At 38.1% G+C, this 20,563-nt stretch overlaps 1 protein-coding gene across 1 annotated transcript; it reads right to left on the reverse strand.

Moving 5' to 3' along the window:
- LOC114695593 (hyaluronidase-4-like) lies at nt 1-18,608 on the reverse strand. Its single transcript, XM_028872970.2, has 4 exons — nt 18,004-18,608; nt 16,563-17,514; nt 4,196-4,285; nt 1-2,001 (listed from the first exon to the last, which is right to left on the reverse strand). The coding sequence occupies exons 2-4, from the start codon at nt 17,481-17,483 to the stop codon at nt 1,555-1,557; spliced, it is 1,458 nt and encodes a 485-aa protein (XP_028728803.1). The 5' UTR covers nt 17,484-17,514; nt 18,004-18,608; the 3' UTR covers nt 1-1,554.
- Between the last annotated feature and the right edge of the window lie 1,955 nt (nt 18,609-20,563).

The raw sequence follows: 20,563 nt of genomic DNA on the forward strand, positions 1-20,563 counted from the left end.
CCATGGGTAGGTACATTTAGTAGAGGCAGGTCCAAGCCCTTCCCCCTGCCTCAAGGCTGTGCAAGGTGCCCCATAGCATGAGAATCTTAATGTGACCTTTTATAAAGTTTTACGTGTATGCAAGGATATAGTCTACCTAATACTGCAATATTTGGAGCATATCAGTAAGGAAAATACCTCTCCTAGCCCTAAAAAGTAAATAATATTTAGGATACCACAATCTCTGCTGCATTTGTGAAATAAAATTATTTGGATTACAACTAAGTCAACTCAAGTCTCCACAATGAGATTTTCAAATGAATTACTATCCAGTGAAAATTGACAAACTGGGTATAGTATATTTCAAACCAAAAAGTATCAAATGAAAGAATTTCCCTTATCATTTCTACTGTGTAGGAGGCTAATAGTGTTTCTCTTTTGGTATTGATGAGCCAAATCCAAGGTAACTCTGAATAAAGTTAATCCCTATTGCATACATTTAAAGAGTCATGTTCATTCCATAGGTTAGTATCCTAGAGTGGTGGTGGTGGTAGTTGTTTTGTTGCATTGCTCATTATTTAATAACTCACATGCCCAGAAATATAAAAAGTTGTTTCCTCTGGACTTGCTTTTCCTTATTTCAAGAACACTTTCCTCAGACAAATTCTTTTGGATTTTTTCCTTTTTAGTTTTATTTTCCTTTTTTTGAGATAAACTCTCACTGTGTTATCTTGACTGGTTTTTAACTCACTGTGTAAACCAAGCTGGCCTTGAAGTTACAATCTGCTTCTGCCTTCCAGGTGCTCAGATTACATAAGGAAACTGTTATGTCTGGCTCCCTGATAGTATTGACCTGTCTCTTCTGCTGTCTGATCTTCTCACTAGAGAGGCACTATGTGACTATCTTACATAACATTCCTGGTGCTCTCTAGTCCTTCCTCATTCCTTAAGCCTGTTTTCTCTTTATTCTGTAGAATACTATCACCATCATAGATGTGTGTCTATTGACTGCTTATTTCTAAGCTCGGCTGTGGGGTGTCTTTCTGTATACTGTGAATATGTGTTGCTCTGATTGTTAGATAAATAAAGCTGTTTGGCCAATGGTGAGGCAGAATTAGGTGAGTTGGGTGGGACATTTGAGCTGGAGAGGGAGGAGAAGAAAAGGAGAATGGGGCAGACCATGTGAGCCGCTGCTAAAGGAACAACAAGATGTCAGCAGACTGATAATGCCATGACCACATGGCAACATATAGATTATAGGAATGGGTTAAGTTCAGTTGAAAGAGCTAGCAAGTAAGAAGCCTGACCATAGACCATACAGTTGGTAATTAATATAATAAGCCTCTGAGTGATTATTTTATAAGCATCTGCATACCGCAAGTGGGAGAGATTCAACCCTACCCATGGGGCTGGGTGGGACCTTGAGAAACTTCCAGCTGCAAAGCTCCACGAGGACGGGTTGGTTCTTATTGCCTAGCACAAAGTGAACACCCAACAAACAGTTTGCTTGGAATTTAAAACTAAAAATTGTTTATAAATGGGTTGAAATCAGAGAAAAATGGCATTTTCTTCTCTTTAGCATTTTAAGAAAAAATTGACATGAGAGTAGGGAATAAGAAAAAAATTCATCAGAGTCACAGTTAAAGTCATAAGAAAGGCTAATGAATTAAATGCAGCTATAGAAGCCTTGTTCTTCCGACTCGAGAGATTTGGAAAGCGCAATCTGCAGGACTCTCCGTGCCAGCCATAGTAACAATGACACACAAATCCATTCTTCATATTCATTATTGTCTTCTGCTTACTCCTTGCAGAAATGACAAATTTGAAACCCTTTTTTATGACATAATTCTTGTGGCTATCTTCAGGCATATGCAGATAAAAGGAGGATTCAGCTGTCTTTCGAACACATCGTCCATGACTGTTACATAGACTTTGACTGCAGAGGTTGGCTGCAGAGGTTACATTGAGAACATAGGGGCCCAATAGCCCTTGAATAGTTTGTTGCACAGATAAGCAAGCCTCCTGTGGGGGAAAAAAATGAGAGATGCTTAAAGAACAGATTGGAGTCCAGAAATAAACTCATACATGCACAATCAACTGATCTTTGACAAGGATGTCAAGAACACACACACAGAAAAGACCAACTTGTTAAAAAATAGTGTTGGGAAGAACTGTCCAAACAAAATTGAGCCACCAGCCATACAACATAGGAAACTTCACACAAAGTGGTTTAAACTTGAACATAAAAAGCCAGTAATTGATAAAACCTTAGCAGAAAACTGTTTTTTCTTCCTGCTTCCTGTCAATTGTGACAGTTCTCTTACATGAGACCAAAAGCATGGGTGACAAAAGCAGAAATAAACGAGAAGTGTCAGACTAAACACTTCTGCACACCCAGAAAAGAAAACAAAACAGTCAAGAGAATGGAAAGGCATCCTACAGAGTAGTGGAAAATACGTGCAAAATTCCTATTACCTAAGGTAACTAGCAACATATCTGAAGTCTAAATAACCCAAAGTAGCACACACAGTAACTGAATGGGGAAAAAAAATACACAAAGTAGCCAGGTTTGGTGGTATAGGCCTATAACCTCAGCTTCTTGGGGGACTGAGGCAAGAGAATCACAAGTCTGCAGCTTCAGGGACCTACAAAGTTGAGTTCAAGGCCATCCAAGGCAACTTTCCTAGCTCCTATCTGAAAATGCAAGGTACAATGAGAGCTGGGAACACAGCTCACTGGTACAGCCCTTACATGTGTGAAGCCTTAGATTCAATCCCTAACATAGGAAATATAGATAAAAGAAAAGATCCAGGCATGATAGCACACATCTTTAATCCCAGCACTCCACTGGAAGGCAGAGGCAGGGGGATCTCTGTGAGTTCAATGCCAGACTAGTTATTATAGAAAGTTCTAAGCCAGTTATATAGTGACATTTTTGTCTCAAGAAAAAACAGTTGGCAAAGTCACTTTGTTGTTTGCACAAATAAGTAGAAAAGACTTGAATAAACATCTCTCATTCCCAGAAAAGTGCAAATCAGAGCTACAATGAGACATTACCACACACTTGTAAGGCTGGCAAATGCTAAAACATATGTAGAGATTGCATGTGTTAATGACATTGTTCGGAACCCTTTCACCCTGTTGGTCCAAATAAAAAAAGATACAAGACCTATGGAATACAGTACAGAATTCTTCAAAAAATTAAAAGTAGAGTTATCATATGACTCATACCTATATATGCACATACACAAATATGTGCTCATACACACAGTTATGGACATAGATACAAAAGAGTTTGAATAATGATCTGGAAGTGACATTCATACTTCTGTATTCAATACAGTACTATTCTTTGAAGTCAGGAATTGTAACTAATGCAAATGTCCATCAAGAGATAAATGAGTAATGAATATGTGTTGCATACAATGGAATATAATTAAACCTTAAAAAATAGAAGGAAATTCTGTCATTTAGGACAGTGCTAGTAAATCCAGAAGAAATTGTGCTAAGTAAAATAAGAAATTGAAGAAGAAAAAGTACTGTATGTGTCCATTTATACACGAAATATCTAAATAGTCAAATCAACACGTTGAAAAGGACACACATGCTAGACAAATAAATACTAAAGATCTGCTGTGTAACCTCATATCTATAATTGATAATGCTGGATTATGCACTTCCAAATTTGTTATAAAATAAATGCCATGTTAGATATTCTAACTACAAAATTTTAAAAATATCAATCAACTATTGTATATGTACAATTTTCCCCCCAAGTATTATAAGCTACCATGAAAATGAAAAATAATTGTAGAGAATCCAATCTTAACAAAATTATTTTCAAATTTTCATAATAACTTGTCAGGTATATACAACAGCATTTTTGACTAAAATATCTGCATTGTGGGTTTAATTACAATACAATTTTTAAATGAAGAAGTAAGACTGAGAGCAGTTACTTAACATGCCACAAATTATGCCCATAGAATATAATAATCAGTTCCGTACTTTAGGCTGCCCAGTTGAAGATTGTGTTTGTCCCCCCTGCTGTTAACCACCGTCTGGTATAGAATTGGGTGATCAGCATTGATCCCTACATACAGTCTTTGAACTTTGTTAAAGCAAAGGAAACAAATAATCAGCAGCCAACTGATGTGAGAGAACCTTTTTCGGTAAAAATCACTGTCTAGAATGTAACGGAGAAATCACTACTTACCCTTGAATCAGAATATTCGTATCCTCCCCACAGTATCATTCCTGCTGCTCCCAAGGCAGTGCTTTCACCAATTGTATGCACCAAGTCCTCCTACAGAAGAGAAGGGCCAGGAGAAATGTCTATCAAGTCATTTTAGGCACTGCTTAATGACTAAGATTATATTTGTGTTCATAAAGAAAACAGTTATAGAAGAACCAGAAAGGGTGATTTGGGCGTTTTAGGTTATCTGATAATAGCCCAGTGTTCCAGAAAATACTCTAAACAGTGAGGCTATAAAAGCAAATAGACTCCAGTCCCTAGTCTGAAGTTTTGTAAAATGTTAAGGTAAACATAGAAACAAGTAATGACAATATAGTAAACTAATATCCATATTTATAGCCCCCACACAGTATCTGTAGATTAAAGGAATCATGGCATAGTCTGAGAAGCTTTCTTTGAACAGGTGACATTTTAGATAGGTCTTTGAGAATGAGAATGTTTTCATAAGACACAGTAGAGAGAGTAGAGTTGGTTTCCTGTTCAAAGGGAAGACAAAAGACAGAGGCTCATTCAAATAAGAATGCAGTGACCTAAAGAGCTGTTTCCTATGATAAAGCACACAGGATTTGGAAGAAAAGTAAGAACAAATGGGTCCTTGTACATAAACAGAGCCATGTGCAGAGAAAAATCACCTACTTATGAGTATTAAGATAGTGCTGTTTCTAAAAGCCGTTGGGTGTTGAACAAAAACTTCAGTGCCAGGTGTAGGATGCTTTGTTATGTGTTGTCAGGAAGACCCCAGAGGCCTTGTAACATGGACTGTTGCATTTCCCTTTAGTTGCCCTACTCCTTGATGACACCTTAGTGATGAACACACCACATACCTTGATGTAAGATATAGAAAAATAAAACCGAGACAGAACTAGAAGTTTCCTCCTGACTGGCTTGATTTTCTAGTACCAGGAGGTGCTATGCAGGCTGCTAGGGGAGAAAGGGCATTAGTGGTCTCACCCAGCTGTGAATCCTGCAAACTATGGGGCCAACATACCAGAAAAGATGTGGCCACTATTTTTATGAGAATAAGCTACTGATTTGTCTGATTGGGTTTGAGGCCTGCTCCACAGGAGAGAATCCATACATGTTACCATAAACCTAGTCAATAGCCAACATCTCTCTAATTAGAGTTAAGGTCTGCTCAACAGCTCAACAAGAGGGACACCATGCCTGGTACTGGAAACAAGCTAACTACTCGGTGCTAGTGAAAACAGAGTTAGTGGAGAAGATCACAACCACTAACTTACTAAGCCAGCATAATCTCTAGCAACATTCAATGAACACTTGTCTTTCTACTCATATATAAGTGTAGTATTAACCCCCCATCAAGGGAACTTCTTTTCTCAACAGAGACATCTAGTTGGAAGTTTTCCTGTGCCCTGCCTGATCCATAGCCACTCAGACCCAAATAAACACACAGAGGCCTATATTAATTACAAAACTGTATGGCCACTAGTTCAGGCTTATTATTGACTAGCTCTTACACTTAGATTAACCCATAATTCTTATCTATGTTTAGCCACGTGGCTTGGTACCTTTTCTCATTTCTGCCTTATCATTTTGCTTTCTTTGTGTCTGGCTGGTGGCTCCTGACTCAGCCTTCCTCTTCCCAGAATTCTTGTCTACTTATCCCACCTGTATGTTCTGCCTGGCTACTGGCCAATCAGCATTTTATTTATCAACCAATCATAGCAACACACATTCACAGCATATAGAACAACATTCCACAGCAGAGACCTTTATAGCAACCACACCCAACCAAAAATTAGTTATGGAGCCCAGTCCCAATAAATACATCCACAAAACATTCCTGCACCTAAGGCTGGAAAGATTTTAAGAACCAGAGGATCAAAGAGTTTACTGTGAGCTTGCATCTCCTAGTAATATCAGAAGCTATACCTTAAAGCCTCAAGAACATGACTGTCCAAATGTGTGTTGAACAAGGATGATACCAATAAACATGCCAAACTGGCTGGAGAAAAGCCCATGAGGCCTAAACCCTACACAGAGAACTATAGGCAACTAGGGAAAGCTGGGAATGAGAGAGGTGACCTTTCCCAGGGAAGAGCACACCAATTGGCTGTCAAGTGCCAAACATCAATACTGAAAACATACATACAGGAAGCATTATACAGACTGAACAGGTTATATTTAGGAATATATATGCGTGTGTGTGTGTGTGTGTGTGTGTGTGTGTGTGTGTGTGTGTGTAGAGAGAGAGAGAGAGCGAGAAAGAGAGAGAGAGATTTACATATGTGCAATAAAAAAGGAATTTAAAGTGAATTTGAAGGAGGGTGGAGAGGGTTATATAGTATATGGGAGGGTTTAGAGGGGGAAAGGAAAAGAAAAAAAGGTTGCAATCAATTTATAATCTCAAAAATAACAATTTAAAAACCCATGATAAGGGAAATCGGGCTGTATGAGGGAACTGAATATTATTGTTTATAGAATGTCAAACTGCCTTCTTAATATTTATGCTTAGGCTCATAGCCAAATGCTACTTAACAGAGAAGCTTTTCTTTTTCGATGAAAGTCTCAATGAACACAGAGATTCATGGCTACTCAAGGTTCCAGGAAGTGACAGTTAAGTACTCAGCCTTCAATATAACAGTGTCCTATCCCCTCTAAGGTTCTGGATAGAAATATAGATAAAGGCTGCAAACGTCTGTCTGCAAAGCATGACACAGCCATTTCAGACATGATATCAAAGCAACTGCAGTTGCCGACACTGGACCAGCACAAGACTGGCCCTGTCAATAGTGGATCATGGATTGGAGGAGCTCCTGGGACCCTACCCTCCTTGCCATCCTATTGGCTACTGGGAGACTCTGGAAGAGTCTATCCTTGTCTTCAGTCATAGTATACACAGTAGTGAATCCACCAGGTACCAATGGATACCTCCAAACACACAGTCACATAGACAGCCATTTAAAAATCAAGATCACAAAGCAAAATACAGAGGCATGAACATGGGAGGGTTGTAGAAGGGGAAGGTCTCCGGAGCCAGGAGGACATATGAGAGGGTAGAGGATGAGAGTAGTCAAAATGCATTACATAGTGTATGAAATTGTCAAAGACTAAATCCTACCAATAAAACAAAGTCTTACCCACAAGTACTTATTTCTGGAATGATACAAATTTTCAACTTTAGGAAGATACATTTTTGCAGCCATATAAAGAAAGCATAGGATAGGGATGTTAAGACATTGGGGATCAAAGATAATAACTAGGGAAGATGGAAATTGTTTTGGGAAAAATTATAAAGACCCAACAAATGCAATATCAGTCAAAAAAAGAAAAAAAGAAGAGGGAGTCTATTGGAGAGCTATTTATAATTCAGATATACAATTCCTAATTACCTGTTAGATAACAGGAAAAAATAAACAAGGCACCAAGTGACTTAGTTACCTGTTAGACAACAGGAAAAAAAAAGAAACAAGGCACCAAGTGACTTTCAGGCTGCGTGACTGGGTAGATTAGATATTGAGGAGGAGGTTATGTTCAGGGTTTTGGACCAAAAGCAAAGAAATGAGAAGCAGAATGAGAGGAAAGGTAGGATGAACAACAGAGGAAATGGTCTACATTTTTCCTCCCCTGGGATGTATTAGAAATCCTTTGAAACGCTGGAGCCCTCAAGGACCAGATGGGCAAATTTCCAGACCACAGCCAAGCTTGTAGTGACGTTCCAATCACAAGAATTGAGTATCCCTTATTTGAAATGCTTGGAACCAGAAGTATTTCAAATTTCTGACTTTTTCAGATTTTAGACTATCTGCATATACAGAATAAAACATTGCAGTATGAAATCCAAGTCTAAATACAAAATTCATTTTCATGTTTTATAGAAATCTCATACAAAAATGCATAAAAATAATTTTATTAAAAAATGTTTTTAAGATGGGCCCAGCGGCAGAGACAAGCAGACGCAGGTAGGCCCGCGGCGGCCGACAGGGACATACAGGCCCGGCAGCAGCTGGCAGAGACATACAGGCCCAGTGGCGGCCCACAGAGGTAGACGGGCCCAGAAGCAGCTGACAGGGACATACAGGCCTGGCGGCGGACCGCAGAGGTAGACAAGCCCGGTGACAGAGACAAGCAGACACAGCTTGGAACAGGGACACCTCTAACCCCAACACCCAGGGAAGAAGCTATCTCCGTGGGACGGAACCAGAACGAGTCTGAACACTCTGTCTGAGGACAACCCAGGGCCCAGCTGCTGACCCTGTGAAACCCAACAACTTGGAGGTGTTGGTGAGACTACCCCGCTCAGCTGAAAACCATCTGGGAGAGGATTCAGATGCCTACAGTTTGAAGTCTGAAGAAACAAGATCAGCTGAGGAGTTGACAGATGAACAAAACGTGGCCTGGGAACACAGAAGAAGGTGCTGCACAGCCACCAAACCAGATCACCAGAATCATAAGTATATACTTCTCTGACTGAGATCAGCTACCCCTGAAGAAATAGCCCAATAATACCAATTTAACCAAGAACTCCTACTAAACCAAGACTAAAAATTAGAACAAGAGAGGCATTCTCAGACACAGACACCACCTGCACCGCACAGAGGAAGAGATGAGTAGACGCCAGTGCAAAAATACAGGCAACAACGTAAAGACCTATATGGAAACATCAGAATGTAGTGATTCTACACCTGCAAGACCTGAACATACCAAGACAGAAGAAACAGAAGAAATCAACCCTAAAAATGACTTTAAGAAGATGATAGAGGCCCTTAAAGAAGAAATAAAACATTCCCTCAAAGAGGAAATAAAAACTTTCCTTAAAGAGGAAATTAAAAACTCCCTTAAAGAGGAAATAAAAACTTCCCTTAAAGAGGAAATGAAAAACTCCATTAAAGAGGAAATAAAAACTTCCCTTAAAGAGGAAATGAAAAACTCCATTAAAGAGGAAATAAAAAACTCCCTTAAAGAAATGGAAGAAAAAAAATGAACAAAAAATGGGAAGAAATCAAAGAAAGCCAAGAAAAAGCAGTTAAACAGATAAAAGAAACATTCCAAGATCTGAAAAATGAATTTGAGGCAATAAAGAAAACACATGCTGAGGGAATGCTGGAAATAGAAATCCTGACTAAACGAACAGGAACTACAGAAACAAGTATAACCAACCAATTGCAAGAGATGGAACAGAGAATCTCTGACACTGAAGACACAATAGATAAAATAGATTCGTCAGTCAAAGAAAACACTAAAGACAAAAAAGTCATAACACAAAACGTCCAGGAAATTTGGGACACCATGAAAAGACCAAACCTAAGAATAATAGGGATAGAAGAAGGAGAAGAATACCAACTCAAAGGCACAGAAAATATATTCAACAAAATCATAGAAGAAAACTTTCCTAACCTAAAGAAAGAAATACCTATGAAGACACAAGAAGCTTACAGAACACCGAATAGACTAGATCCAAAAAAAAAAACAAGTCCCCTGGCTACATAATAATCAAACATAATAGTCAAAACACTAAACACACAGAACAAAGAAAAAATATTAAGAGCTGCAAAGGAAAAAGACCAAGTAATATATAAAGGCAAACCCATCAGAATAACACCAGACTACTCAATAGAGTCTATGAAAGCTAGAAGATCATGGACAAATCTTATGCAGACACTAAGAGACCACGGATGCCAACCCAGACTATTAAACCCAGCAAAACTCTCAATCACCATAGGCGGAGTAAACAAAATATTCCAGGATAAAACCAGATTTAATCAATACCTGTCCATAAACCCAGCCCTACAGAAAGCACTAGAAGGGAAAATCCAACCCAAAGAAGCTAAACACATCCATGAAAAATCAAGCAATAGATAATCCCACACCAACATACACCACAGAAGGACAACACAACACAACCACAAAAAATAACAGGAATTAACAATCACTGGCCATTAATATCCATCAATATCAACGGTCTCAACTCACCTATAAAAAGACACAGGCTAACAGAATGGATAAGAAAACAGGACCCATCCATTTGCTGCATACAAGAAACACACCTTAACTCCAAAGACAGACACTACCTCCGAGTAAAGGGCTGGGAAAAGGCTTTCCAAGCAAATGGACCTAAGAAAAAAGCTGGTGTAGCTATCCTAATATCTAATGAAATAGACTTCAAACTAAAATCAATCAAAAGAGATCAGGATGGACATTACATATTTATCACGGGAAAAATCCACCAAGATGAAGTCTTGATTCTAAACATTTATGCTCCAAATACAAAAGCACCCACATTCATAAAAGAAACACTACTAAAGTTTAAAACGCACATCAAACCCCACACATTAGTAGTGGGAGATTTCAACACACCACTCTCACCAGACTGAAACTTAACAAAGAAATAAAGGACCTAACAGATGTTATGACTCAAATGGACCTAATAGATATATATCTACAGAACATTCCATCCTAACACAAAAGAATATACCTTCTTCTCAGCACCCCATGGAACCTTCTCACAAATTGACCACATGCTTGGACACAAAACAAATCTCAACAGATACAAAAAAATTGGAATAACCTCCTGTATCTTATCAGACCACCATGCCTCAACAGACCACCATGCCTCAACAACAACAAAAATTATAGAAAACCCACAAACTCATGGAAACTGAATAATGCCCACCTGAAACATCAATGGGTCAAGGAAGAAATAAAGAAAGAAATTAAAGATTTCCTAGAATTCAATGAAAATGAAAGCACAACATACCCAAACTTATGGGACACTATGAAAGCAGTGCTAAGAGGAAAATTCATAGCACTAAATGCACACATAAAGAAGATGGAGCAATCCCATACCAATGAATTAACAGCACAACTGAAAGCTCTAGAAGAAAAAGAAACAAACTCACCCAGGAGAAATAGACACCAGGAAATAATCAAATTGAGGGCTGAAATCAATGAAATAGAAAACAAGAGAACAATACAAAAAAATCAATGAAACAAAGAGTTGGTTCTTTGAAAAAATCAACAAGATAGACAAACCCCTAGCCAAATTAACCAAAAGGCAAAGAGAGAGCACCCAAATTCACAAAGTCAGAAATGAAAAAGGAGACATAACAACAGACAACGAGGAAATCCAGAGAATCGTCAGATCACACTTCAAAAACCTGTACTCCACAAAAATGGAAAACCAGGAAGAAATGGACAATTTTCTGGATAAATACCACATACCAAAATTAAATCAAGACCAGATAAACCATTTAAATAGACCAATAACCCCTAAAGAAATAGAAACAGTCATCAAAAGTCTCCCAACCAACAAAAGCCCAGGACCAGATGGTTTCAGTGCAGAATTCTACCAGACTTTCAAAGAAGAACTAATACCAATACTCTTCAAAGTGTTCCACACAATAGAAACAGAAGGAACACTACCAAACTCTTTTTATGAGGCTACAATTACCCTGATACCCAAACCACACAAAGATGCAACAAAGAAAGAGAACTACAGACCAATCTCCCTCATGAACATTGATGCAAAAATACTCAACAAAATATTGGCAAACCGAATCCAAGAATACATCAAAACAATCATCCATCACGACCAAGTAGGATTCATCCCAGGGATGCAAGGATGGTTCAACATACGAAAATCAGTCAATGTAATACACCATATAAACAAACTGAAAGAAAAAAATACCTGATCATCTCCTTAGATGCTGAAAAAGCCTTTGACAAAATCCAACACCCCTTCATGATAAAGGTCTTAGAAAGATAAGGAATACAAGGAACATTTCAAAACATAATAAAAGCAATTTATAGCAAGCCAACAGCAAACATCAAATTAAATGGAGAGAAACTCAAAGAGATACCACTAAATTCAGGAACAAGACAAGGCTGTCCACTCTCCCCATATTTATTCAATATAGTACTAGAAGTTCTAGCTAGAGCAATAAGACAACAAAAGGAGATCAAAGGGATACAAATTGGCAAGGAAGAAGTCAAACTTTCACTATTTGCAGATGATATGATAGTATACATAAGTGACCCCAAAAACTCTACCAGGGAACTCCTACAGCTGATAAACTCCTTCAGTAAAGTGGCAGGATACAAGATCAACTCAAAAAAATCAATAGCCCTCTTATACACAAATGATAAAAGGGCTGAGAAAGAAGTCAGAGAAACATCACCCTTTACAATAGCCACAAATAATATAAAATACCTTGGGATAACACTAACTAAACAAGTGAAGGACCTTTTTGATAAGAACTTTAAATCTCTAAAGAAAGAAATTGAAGAAGATGTCAAAAAATGGAAGGATCTCCCATGCTCATGGATAGGTAGGATTAACATAGTAAAATGGCAATCTTACCAAAAGCAATCTACAGATTCAATGCAATCCCCATCAAAATCCCAACACAATTCATCACAGACTTGGAAAGAAAAATACTCAACTTCATATGAAAAAACAAAAGACCCAGGATAGCTAAAAGAATCCTATACGATAAAGCAACCTTTGGAGACATCACCATCCCTGACCTCAAACTCTACTATAGAGCTATAGTAATAAAAACAGCTTGGTACTGGTATAAAAACCGACATAGGGACCAATGGAATCGAATTGAAGACCCTGACATTAATCCATGCACATATGAACACCTGGTTTTTGACAAAGGAGCCAAAACTATACAATGGAAAAAAGAACGTATCTTCAACAAATGGATGTCAATATGTAAAAGATTACAAATAGATCCATACCTGTCACCATGCACAAAACTCAAGTCCAAGTGGATCAAAGACCTGAACATAAATCCAGTTACACTAAACTTAATAGAAAAGAAAGTAAGAAGCACTCTTGAACGCATTGGCACCGGAGACCATTTCCTAAATAAAACACCAACAGCACAACAATTAATAAATGGGACCTCTCGAAACTGAGAAGCTTTTGCAGGACAAAAGACACAGTCAATAAGACAAAAAGACAGCCAACAGAATGGAAAAAGATCTTCTCCAACCCCACATCTGACAGAGGATTGATCTCCACAGTATATAAAGAACTCAAGAAGCTAGACATCAAAATACTGAACAGTCCAATTAAAAAATGAGCTAAAGAGCTAAACAGAGAATTCACAAAACAAGAACTACAAATGGCTGAAAGACATTTAAAGAAATGCTCAACATCCTTAATCATCAGAGAAATGCAAATCAAAACAACTCTGAGATACCACCTTACACCTGTCAGAATGGCTACGATATATATATATATAATGGAGGTCCCTAGTATGACTGTGGTTTATAATAAATTTCGGTTTTACTCAACTATTGAAAAAAAAATAGCCAAATGAATGGAAACACATGAACTATGAACCAAAGGCTGAGGGGCCCCCCAGCTGGATCAGGCCCTCTGAATAGGTGAGACAGTTGATTGGCTTGATCAGTTTGGGAGGCAACTAGGCAATGGGACCAAGTCCTGTGCTCATTGCATGAGTTGGCTGTTTGAAACCTGGAGCTTATGCAGGGACACTTGGCTCAGTCTGGGAGGAAGGGACTGGACATGCCTGGACTGAGTCTACCAGGTTGATTGCAGTCCTCGGGGGGAGGATTTGCCCTGGAGGAGGTGGGAATGGGGGGTGGGCTAGGAGTAAGGGGAGGAGGTGGGAGGGGGGAGAATAGGGGAACCCGTAGCTGATATGTAGAACTGAATGGTATTGTAAAATTAAAAAAAAAAATGTTTTTAATGTGTCTGTGTTTGTAATGTGTCTATGTTTTCACTGTGACCGGTCACCTGAGGTCAGGTGTAGAATGTTCCTCTTGTTGCAGCAAGTCAGTGTGCAAACAATTTCATATTTTAAAGCATTTTAGTTTCAGGAATTTCTGCTTTGGGATGCTTCTGCTAGTCCTTGTGATCTGTAATTTTCTAAGTAATATGAATAAGGCACTCATTCTTCTACTACATAAATGGCACCACATTCCTTAAGCATCAGTCAGCTTTTTGCTGAGGCACTTTTGAAAGAACCAACAAACCAATTGCTTAGAAGCAAACTTAATTTGAAAAGTTACATTTCTAAGACAATAGGTGAAAACAATCCATATTGTTGCTTGATTTGTGATGCATACACATCAATAGGAAAGCATTAAAATGTATTAATTATTGTTTTAGGACATTGTCTATTTTTTGATGGGTAGAATATGTGGTTTATTGGCTTGTGAAGTAGAGTTCAGAGAGGATAGCCTGTAATTTATATTTAAGGACGAAGAGGAGGAGGATCTGGGGAATGCTTCAGCACTTTAGAATACAAACAACCTTTGCAGAGGACTGGAGTTCATTTCCCAGCACCTATGCCAGGCAGCCCACAACTGCCTGTAACTCCAGCCCCACGTGCCCCAACACCCTTTTCTGGAATCCTTGAATACCTGCACTCATGTGCAAATACCCACACACACACATATAAAAAAATTAAATGTAAAAAAAAAAAAAAAAAAAAAAAAGCTTTTTTTAAAAGCAGAAGAGTAGAACACTGGCACAGCCATATCTGAGTGGAATGGCAGAATTCATAGAGCCAGCACAGTGCTTGGCAAAAATCCAGCAGAGCTGAACCGCATGATGGCTGCCATGCCATCCTTGGTTTTCATCTCCACCTGTTGCATACTCGGGGCACTTTTAATATTTGTACATGTAAGATGAATCGCTAAATGGTCTTATTAATAAAACACCCAGAGCCAGATATTGGGGTAAAAACCTGAGAGATCAGAGGAATAGGAAAAGCCACAGCCAACCTCACCTTACAGATGCCTCAGTCTCCAAAGAGACCTACTTCCTGTATACCCACACCTATATGCCTTTCTGTTCTGCCATTTTTTCCTCTCTCCGCCCAGTCACATCAATCACTTCCTGTCTGTTTGTACAGACCTCCAGACCTCTAAAGTTAGTGCTGGGATTAAAGGCATGTGTCACTATGTCTGGCTCAGTTCCCCAGTGTGGCCTTGAACTCACAGAGATCTGGGTGGATCTCTGCCTCCTGAATGCTAGGATAAAAGGCATGTGCTACCATTGCTTGACTTCTGTGTTTAATATAGTAGCTTGGCAGAAATTATGAATCATTTATAGCTTCTCCCAGGAATTCTGCTTTAAAGCTTCCCCAGGACAGTCCTGAACATACTGTTCCCTTGCTTCAAGGGAGATAGTCTTATCTTCTTTACACGTTGGAGGCTATGACATGCATAAAGAAGCTAGAGTTCTCTTTATGAGACTATGCGATAGTCTTGAAACATCTGTTCCTGTACTTACTCAGGAACAAAATAATCAAAACAAAGTAAACTTTAAAAGGTCAACAAGATTCAGTGGGCTAGAGGAGCTGGCCACAGATCAGATTGCAAGCCTCTTCCCACTACACTCTCAGGCAATTACATAGCATATACAGCAACACAGTTAGATTAGCTGAAGTTACCTCTGCCCTATATAGAGACTTATACTGAAGGGCAAAGAATGATGTAGAAAGATGATAAAAGTATGAAACATCAGGACCTCCCATTCTTGAAAAGTTAGCACGTGCAGAACCACTGTGGTGTCATATGACCAAAGAATAATAGAATGCCAGGATTAGACATATAGGCAAATTCTATAAAGATATAAACATTATCTTATGCCAGAATTTGAATAACAACTGCAGGAACTTCAAGCAGTCACTCATAACCAGTCAAGAGTAGAGAAAGAATGAATGCCTGCATGCTTCTTATTTCTCAGCTCACTGTCTCCTCTTTTATACATACGGTCCAGGGAACGAATCTAGAAAACACTGCATCCCACTTTGAAGCCTTTCCACATCAACAAGCAAATTCAAGACATTTCCCCCACAGACATGCCTGCAGGGCAACCCAACCTGAACAAGTCATCAAGAAGCTCTTCCCAGGTGATTTTAAATTGCGTCAAGTTGATAATTGGAACTAATTATCAAAATATCTATTTATATAAACTGCTCAGTCCTTTGGCGCTATTAGGCCATATTGTGGACTCTTAAGAAGTATTTAATAGAATCCATGCCATCTTTTCAGTAAACCTAATACAATGAACAGAAAAGTATTGTATAATGAAAAGTTCGAGTGGATAACACCTTGATCCCAAATCTCCATTTTATGTATTTCCAATCAGGAAGTTTCTGTGAGAAATTCTTCTGAGTTCTAAATGAGTTTTTTATCTTCTAAAATTCTAGGTGCATGTCTAATTACCAGTTGTTTGGAATTTCAGAGCTGAGTTATCTCTTTTAATATTAGAATAACATTTTAATGAGAAATAAATAAGGCCCCCCAAAGATTTCTTTCTAGACTACATATATTCTACTAACCTTATATTGTTTTTAATATGACTATATTTTTTTCTTACCTCTGACAGAGCTTCAAGACTCTGCAAATAAAATGGTCTGGAAAAAATAAAAACTGGCAAAACATAGTCCTTTCTAGCAATTTCAGCAATTCTCAGGGCTTCTCTCACTCGAAAATGAACAAATTTCAGTGCATTTAAGTTCGATTTTAATATTTTACTCAAATATATGGAAGGATAAAGTGCTGTGCTTTTTTCCCACAGCCACAGGAGTTGATCATTGCGGAAAATTTCATCATCTGGGCAACTACCTGTGTAGAACTCTGGATTTATCCGGTAATCATAATTGTAGCAGTCTGGGTAGAGATAGACGCCCCATAAACGTTTTGGTCTCATTTCTAAAGCCAGCGTGAGAGTAACGTTCATAAAACTCCTTCCAGCCTTTTCAAATTCCTGTTGGGCGACTGTTCTCACCTTGGCTTCTGACCAGTCAGGATGGTGGTATCGAGTGAACGCTAAGGAGCGGTTTTTATATATCACCCTGTTGGCCCAGTTCCTGTCCCATTGGGGCCTCCAGCCTTCCCAGTCAATCACAGCAAGTCCTTCTGATCTCCACCAAGTGACAGCCTCTGCAATGTCGCTGGCACTTTTCTTGAGGTGCTCAGAGAGGTTCACATTCTGAGGTATTCCACCATAGAAGGATTTTCCATCTTCAGAGAAATAAGGGTAATGTCCGAGCTCATTTGGATAAAGTATGGAAATCGTGGATCCGCTCTGGGTTTCTAAAGGATTTGGGATGATGTCAAATAATTGAAGTTTCATATCTAAACCAAAATGGTCCTTACAAAACAAAGTAGGAGCAGCCCAGAAAACGTTAAAAGGCTGATCCTTGATCACCGGAGGCATTGCTGGTTTGAGAGCTGCCTGGGTGATCAGAGCAAAGACCATCAGCTCGCCAAGCTGTGCCACCCACGGACTACACATGGATTGTTGTTTTCAGCATGCTCGAAGCGTACTAAAAGCAAGAACAAATATTTACATGAAGGACTCAAATAATAAATTGAATAAATAAATAAATTGAATATTTTCAAAGATTTACAAGGTTTATTAACACACTTATTCATGGTGTCATCTGAACCAAAGAAGAAATAAGAAATATTGAGAGAAATTTAATGAATAAGGCCTAGGAATTTCATACAGATCCTCATCTACATAAACTCTGTGCTCACTTATGTAAACTTGCTATTTGTTCTGAATTTAATTTCCTATAATTCTGAGTACATGATCCAAACCATTATACACCAACAAGCCTTTTTGGTGTGAGGTCAACTACAAAAGAGCATTTCAATGAACTGTTACATTTTCCTATTAATTGTTAGAAAGGGGACTCTAAGAACATGTCCACTTGGAAACTAACAAATATTGGCAGATATTATGTAGGACAAAAACAAATAATGAACTGTATTAAAAGTACTACCCTATATGGGCTTTGAAATGTACTTACCTCAGGGCTTGTTTGATTGTTTCCAAAACGCAGCCAAGTTCCCATCAGAATAGCATAATATGGCACAGAAACTAGAAGCACCAATTAGATGTTGTTGATTGTAGAGTTGACTAACATGTTTTCTTAGGCACGTAGATGAACATCTAAAAAACTACTATTTCCTTAAGACCATCACTCTCCTATGAAAGAATGAAGCCATATTCTCAGTAGCTCAATTTCAGTTAAAACTTAGCTTTTTAGTCACACATAGTCAGTTAAGACAAAAACTGCCAAAGAATCTTGCCAGAACATAAGAACTAATAGATGATGCATTCCAGCCAATCAGATCTTACCCTGAAAGCAATATGGCTGAAGCTGTATAGCAAAGTTAGTTATGTAGTGAATATTTAAAAAAAAAAAAAAAATAGTGTGCTGGTTAGTCTGAGCTGTCAACTTGACACAATCTAGAATCTCCTGGTAAGAGAGTCTCTAGTGGGGAATTAACTAAATGAAAGTTAGCCATTGGACATGTATATGAGGTTTTATTTTCTTGGTATGTGTGTATGTGTGTCTAAGAGGACCCAAACCACTGTGGGCTGCATCTTTTCATAGGCTGGGCCCTGATCTATCTAAGAGTAAAGAAAACTATCTGAGCATAGAAAAGCAGACATTTGTTTCTCCCTGTTCTTAACTATGGATATGATGTTACTGGCTCTTGCATTTTTGATGTGACTTCCCTGAAATGATGAACTGTAACCTAGAATTGTCTGGCAAATAAATTCTTTCTTATGTTGCATTTGGTCAAGATATTTCATCAACAGCAACATAAATTAAATCATGACATGTATGTATGGATAGATAGATAGATAGATAGATAGATAGATAGATAGATGATAGATAGATATCATAGTTTTCTTTGAAGTGGTTAGATTTTTGTCTGTTTTTAAGAGTTTTACATTACTAAGTACATATCTCTTATTTTTGTTATTTAATCTATTGAATGCAGAAAAAAAGATACCAATCAAAATCACAGATAAATTCTGACAAAACAGCACCCAAAGCTTGTAAAGAAACTTGGAAAAAAATCAAGAGCTTTCTATATAGTCACTTCCTAAATCAGGTCAATGGTTTACTCTCAAATATTCTGGATTTTACTGAGAAAATTGACTTTATGTGGACTTTGTATTTTGGTACCAGATGAAACTCTAAGTCACCAAAGTGACTACCCATCACTTTTCCACCTATGGGACCTTAATGTGAACCAGTCTACCCTATAAAGGGGGAAGGGTTTCTTTGGATCCATCTTTATTGTTCAGGGGAATGTAAATATACACACTCTGCACAAGCAGAATTCTTCATGTTACTTATGTACTATCTGCATGTAATGGGCACATGTGTCTAATAAGCTGTGACAACCTTGGAAATAAACCTCTGTTGATTGTCACAGTGCATAAAACACTTTAGAAATAAAGCAGCAAAAATATAAAAGACATGCCTTCGTGACTGTGGCATATAATAAATTTCAGTTTTACTCAATTATTGAAAAAAAATAGCCAAATGAATGGAAACACATGAACTATGAACCAAAGGCTGAGGAGCCCCCATCTGGATCAGGCCCTCTGAATAGGTGAGACAGTTGATTGGCTTGATCAGTTTGGGAGGCATCTAGGCAGTGGGACCAAGTCCTGTGCTCATTGCATGAGTTGGCTGTTTGAAATCTGGAACTTATGCAGGGACACTTGGCTCAGTTTGGGACGAAGGGACTTGACCTCCCTGGACTGAGTCTACCAGGTTGATTGCAGTCCTCGGGGGAGGACTTGTCCTGGAAGAGGTGGGAATGGAGGGTAGGCTGGGGGTAAGGGGAGGGGCTGGGAGGGGGAGAATAGGGGAACCCACGGCTGATATGTAGAACTGAATGGTATTGTAAAATTATATATATATATATATATATATATATATATATATATATAAAAGTTTTACCAAAGGGGAAAAAAAAGACATGCCTTCGTAAAATTCAATTTCAAGCTTCTTTTCTAAGAGATTTTAATCTTGTTTTCTGTGTATATGGTATAGTATAGACTCTATCTTTGTCACTGAACTGGAGATAATTTATTATTTTAGCACTCTTTTTTCCCCCAGTACATATTTTTCTAACAAACTTCTAGTGTATTAATATACATATATTGAATTTCACAAGTTTTTTTTAATGTAATGGAATCTTTTCAATGATTTTCTTTTAAGTCATTTTTGTTATTCAAAGTATAAAACCCAGTTTGGTTTTTCCCATTTATAACACATGCATGCACTTGAATTTATTGGCATCTGATATGTTTTAGACAGTGTACTGTGTCAAAGAATGCTATGACAAAACCAATACAACCCTACATAGTGCAAAAAAAAATTACAGATTCATAGACGTAAAATACAAAATTATAAAACAAAGAGAAAACTATTTATCACTTTAGGCATGGAAATGCCTCTCTATGTACAATATCAAAGACATAATCCATGAAAGAAATCATTGATGAACAGCTTCATTCAAATAATTTTAGTCTGATCTTAAAGAGTCTAAGAAGACAGT

This window comes from Peromyscus leucopus, chromosome 3 (genome assembly GCF_004664715.2).
Source record: "Peromyscus leucopus breed LL Stock chromosome 3, UCI_PerLeu_2.1, whole genome shotgun sequence".
Lineage (NCBI taxonomy): Eukaryota > Metazoa > Chordata > Mammalia > Rodentia > Cricetidae > Peromyscus > Peromyscus leucopus.

Bases quoted from the DNA above. Each gene is read 5' to 3' on its own strand.
- LOC114695593 (XM_028872970.2), bottom strand. From the start codon at position 17,483: ATGTGTAGTCCGTGGGTGGCACAGCTTGGCGAGCTGATGGTCTTTGCT. The intron at 4,286-16,562 runs GTAAGAAAAAAA...TCTCTTCTGTAG, and splicing joins GTCTTGAAGCTCTGTCAGAG to GAGGACTTGGTGCATACAAT. The intron at 2,002-4,195 runs GTAAGTAGTGAT...TTTCCCCCACAG, and splicing joins ACGAATATTCTGATTCAAGG to GAGGCTTGCTTATCTGTGCA.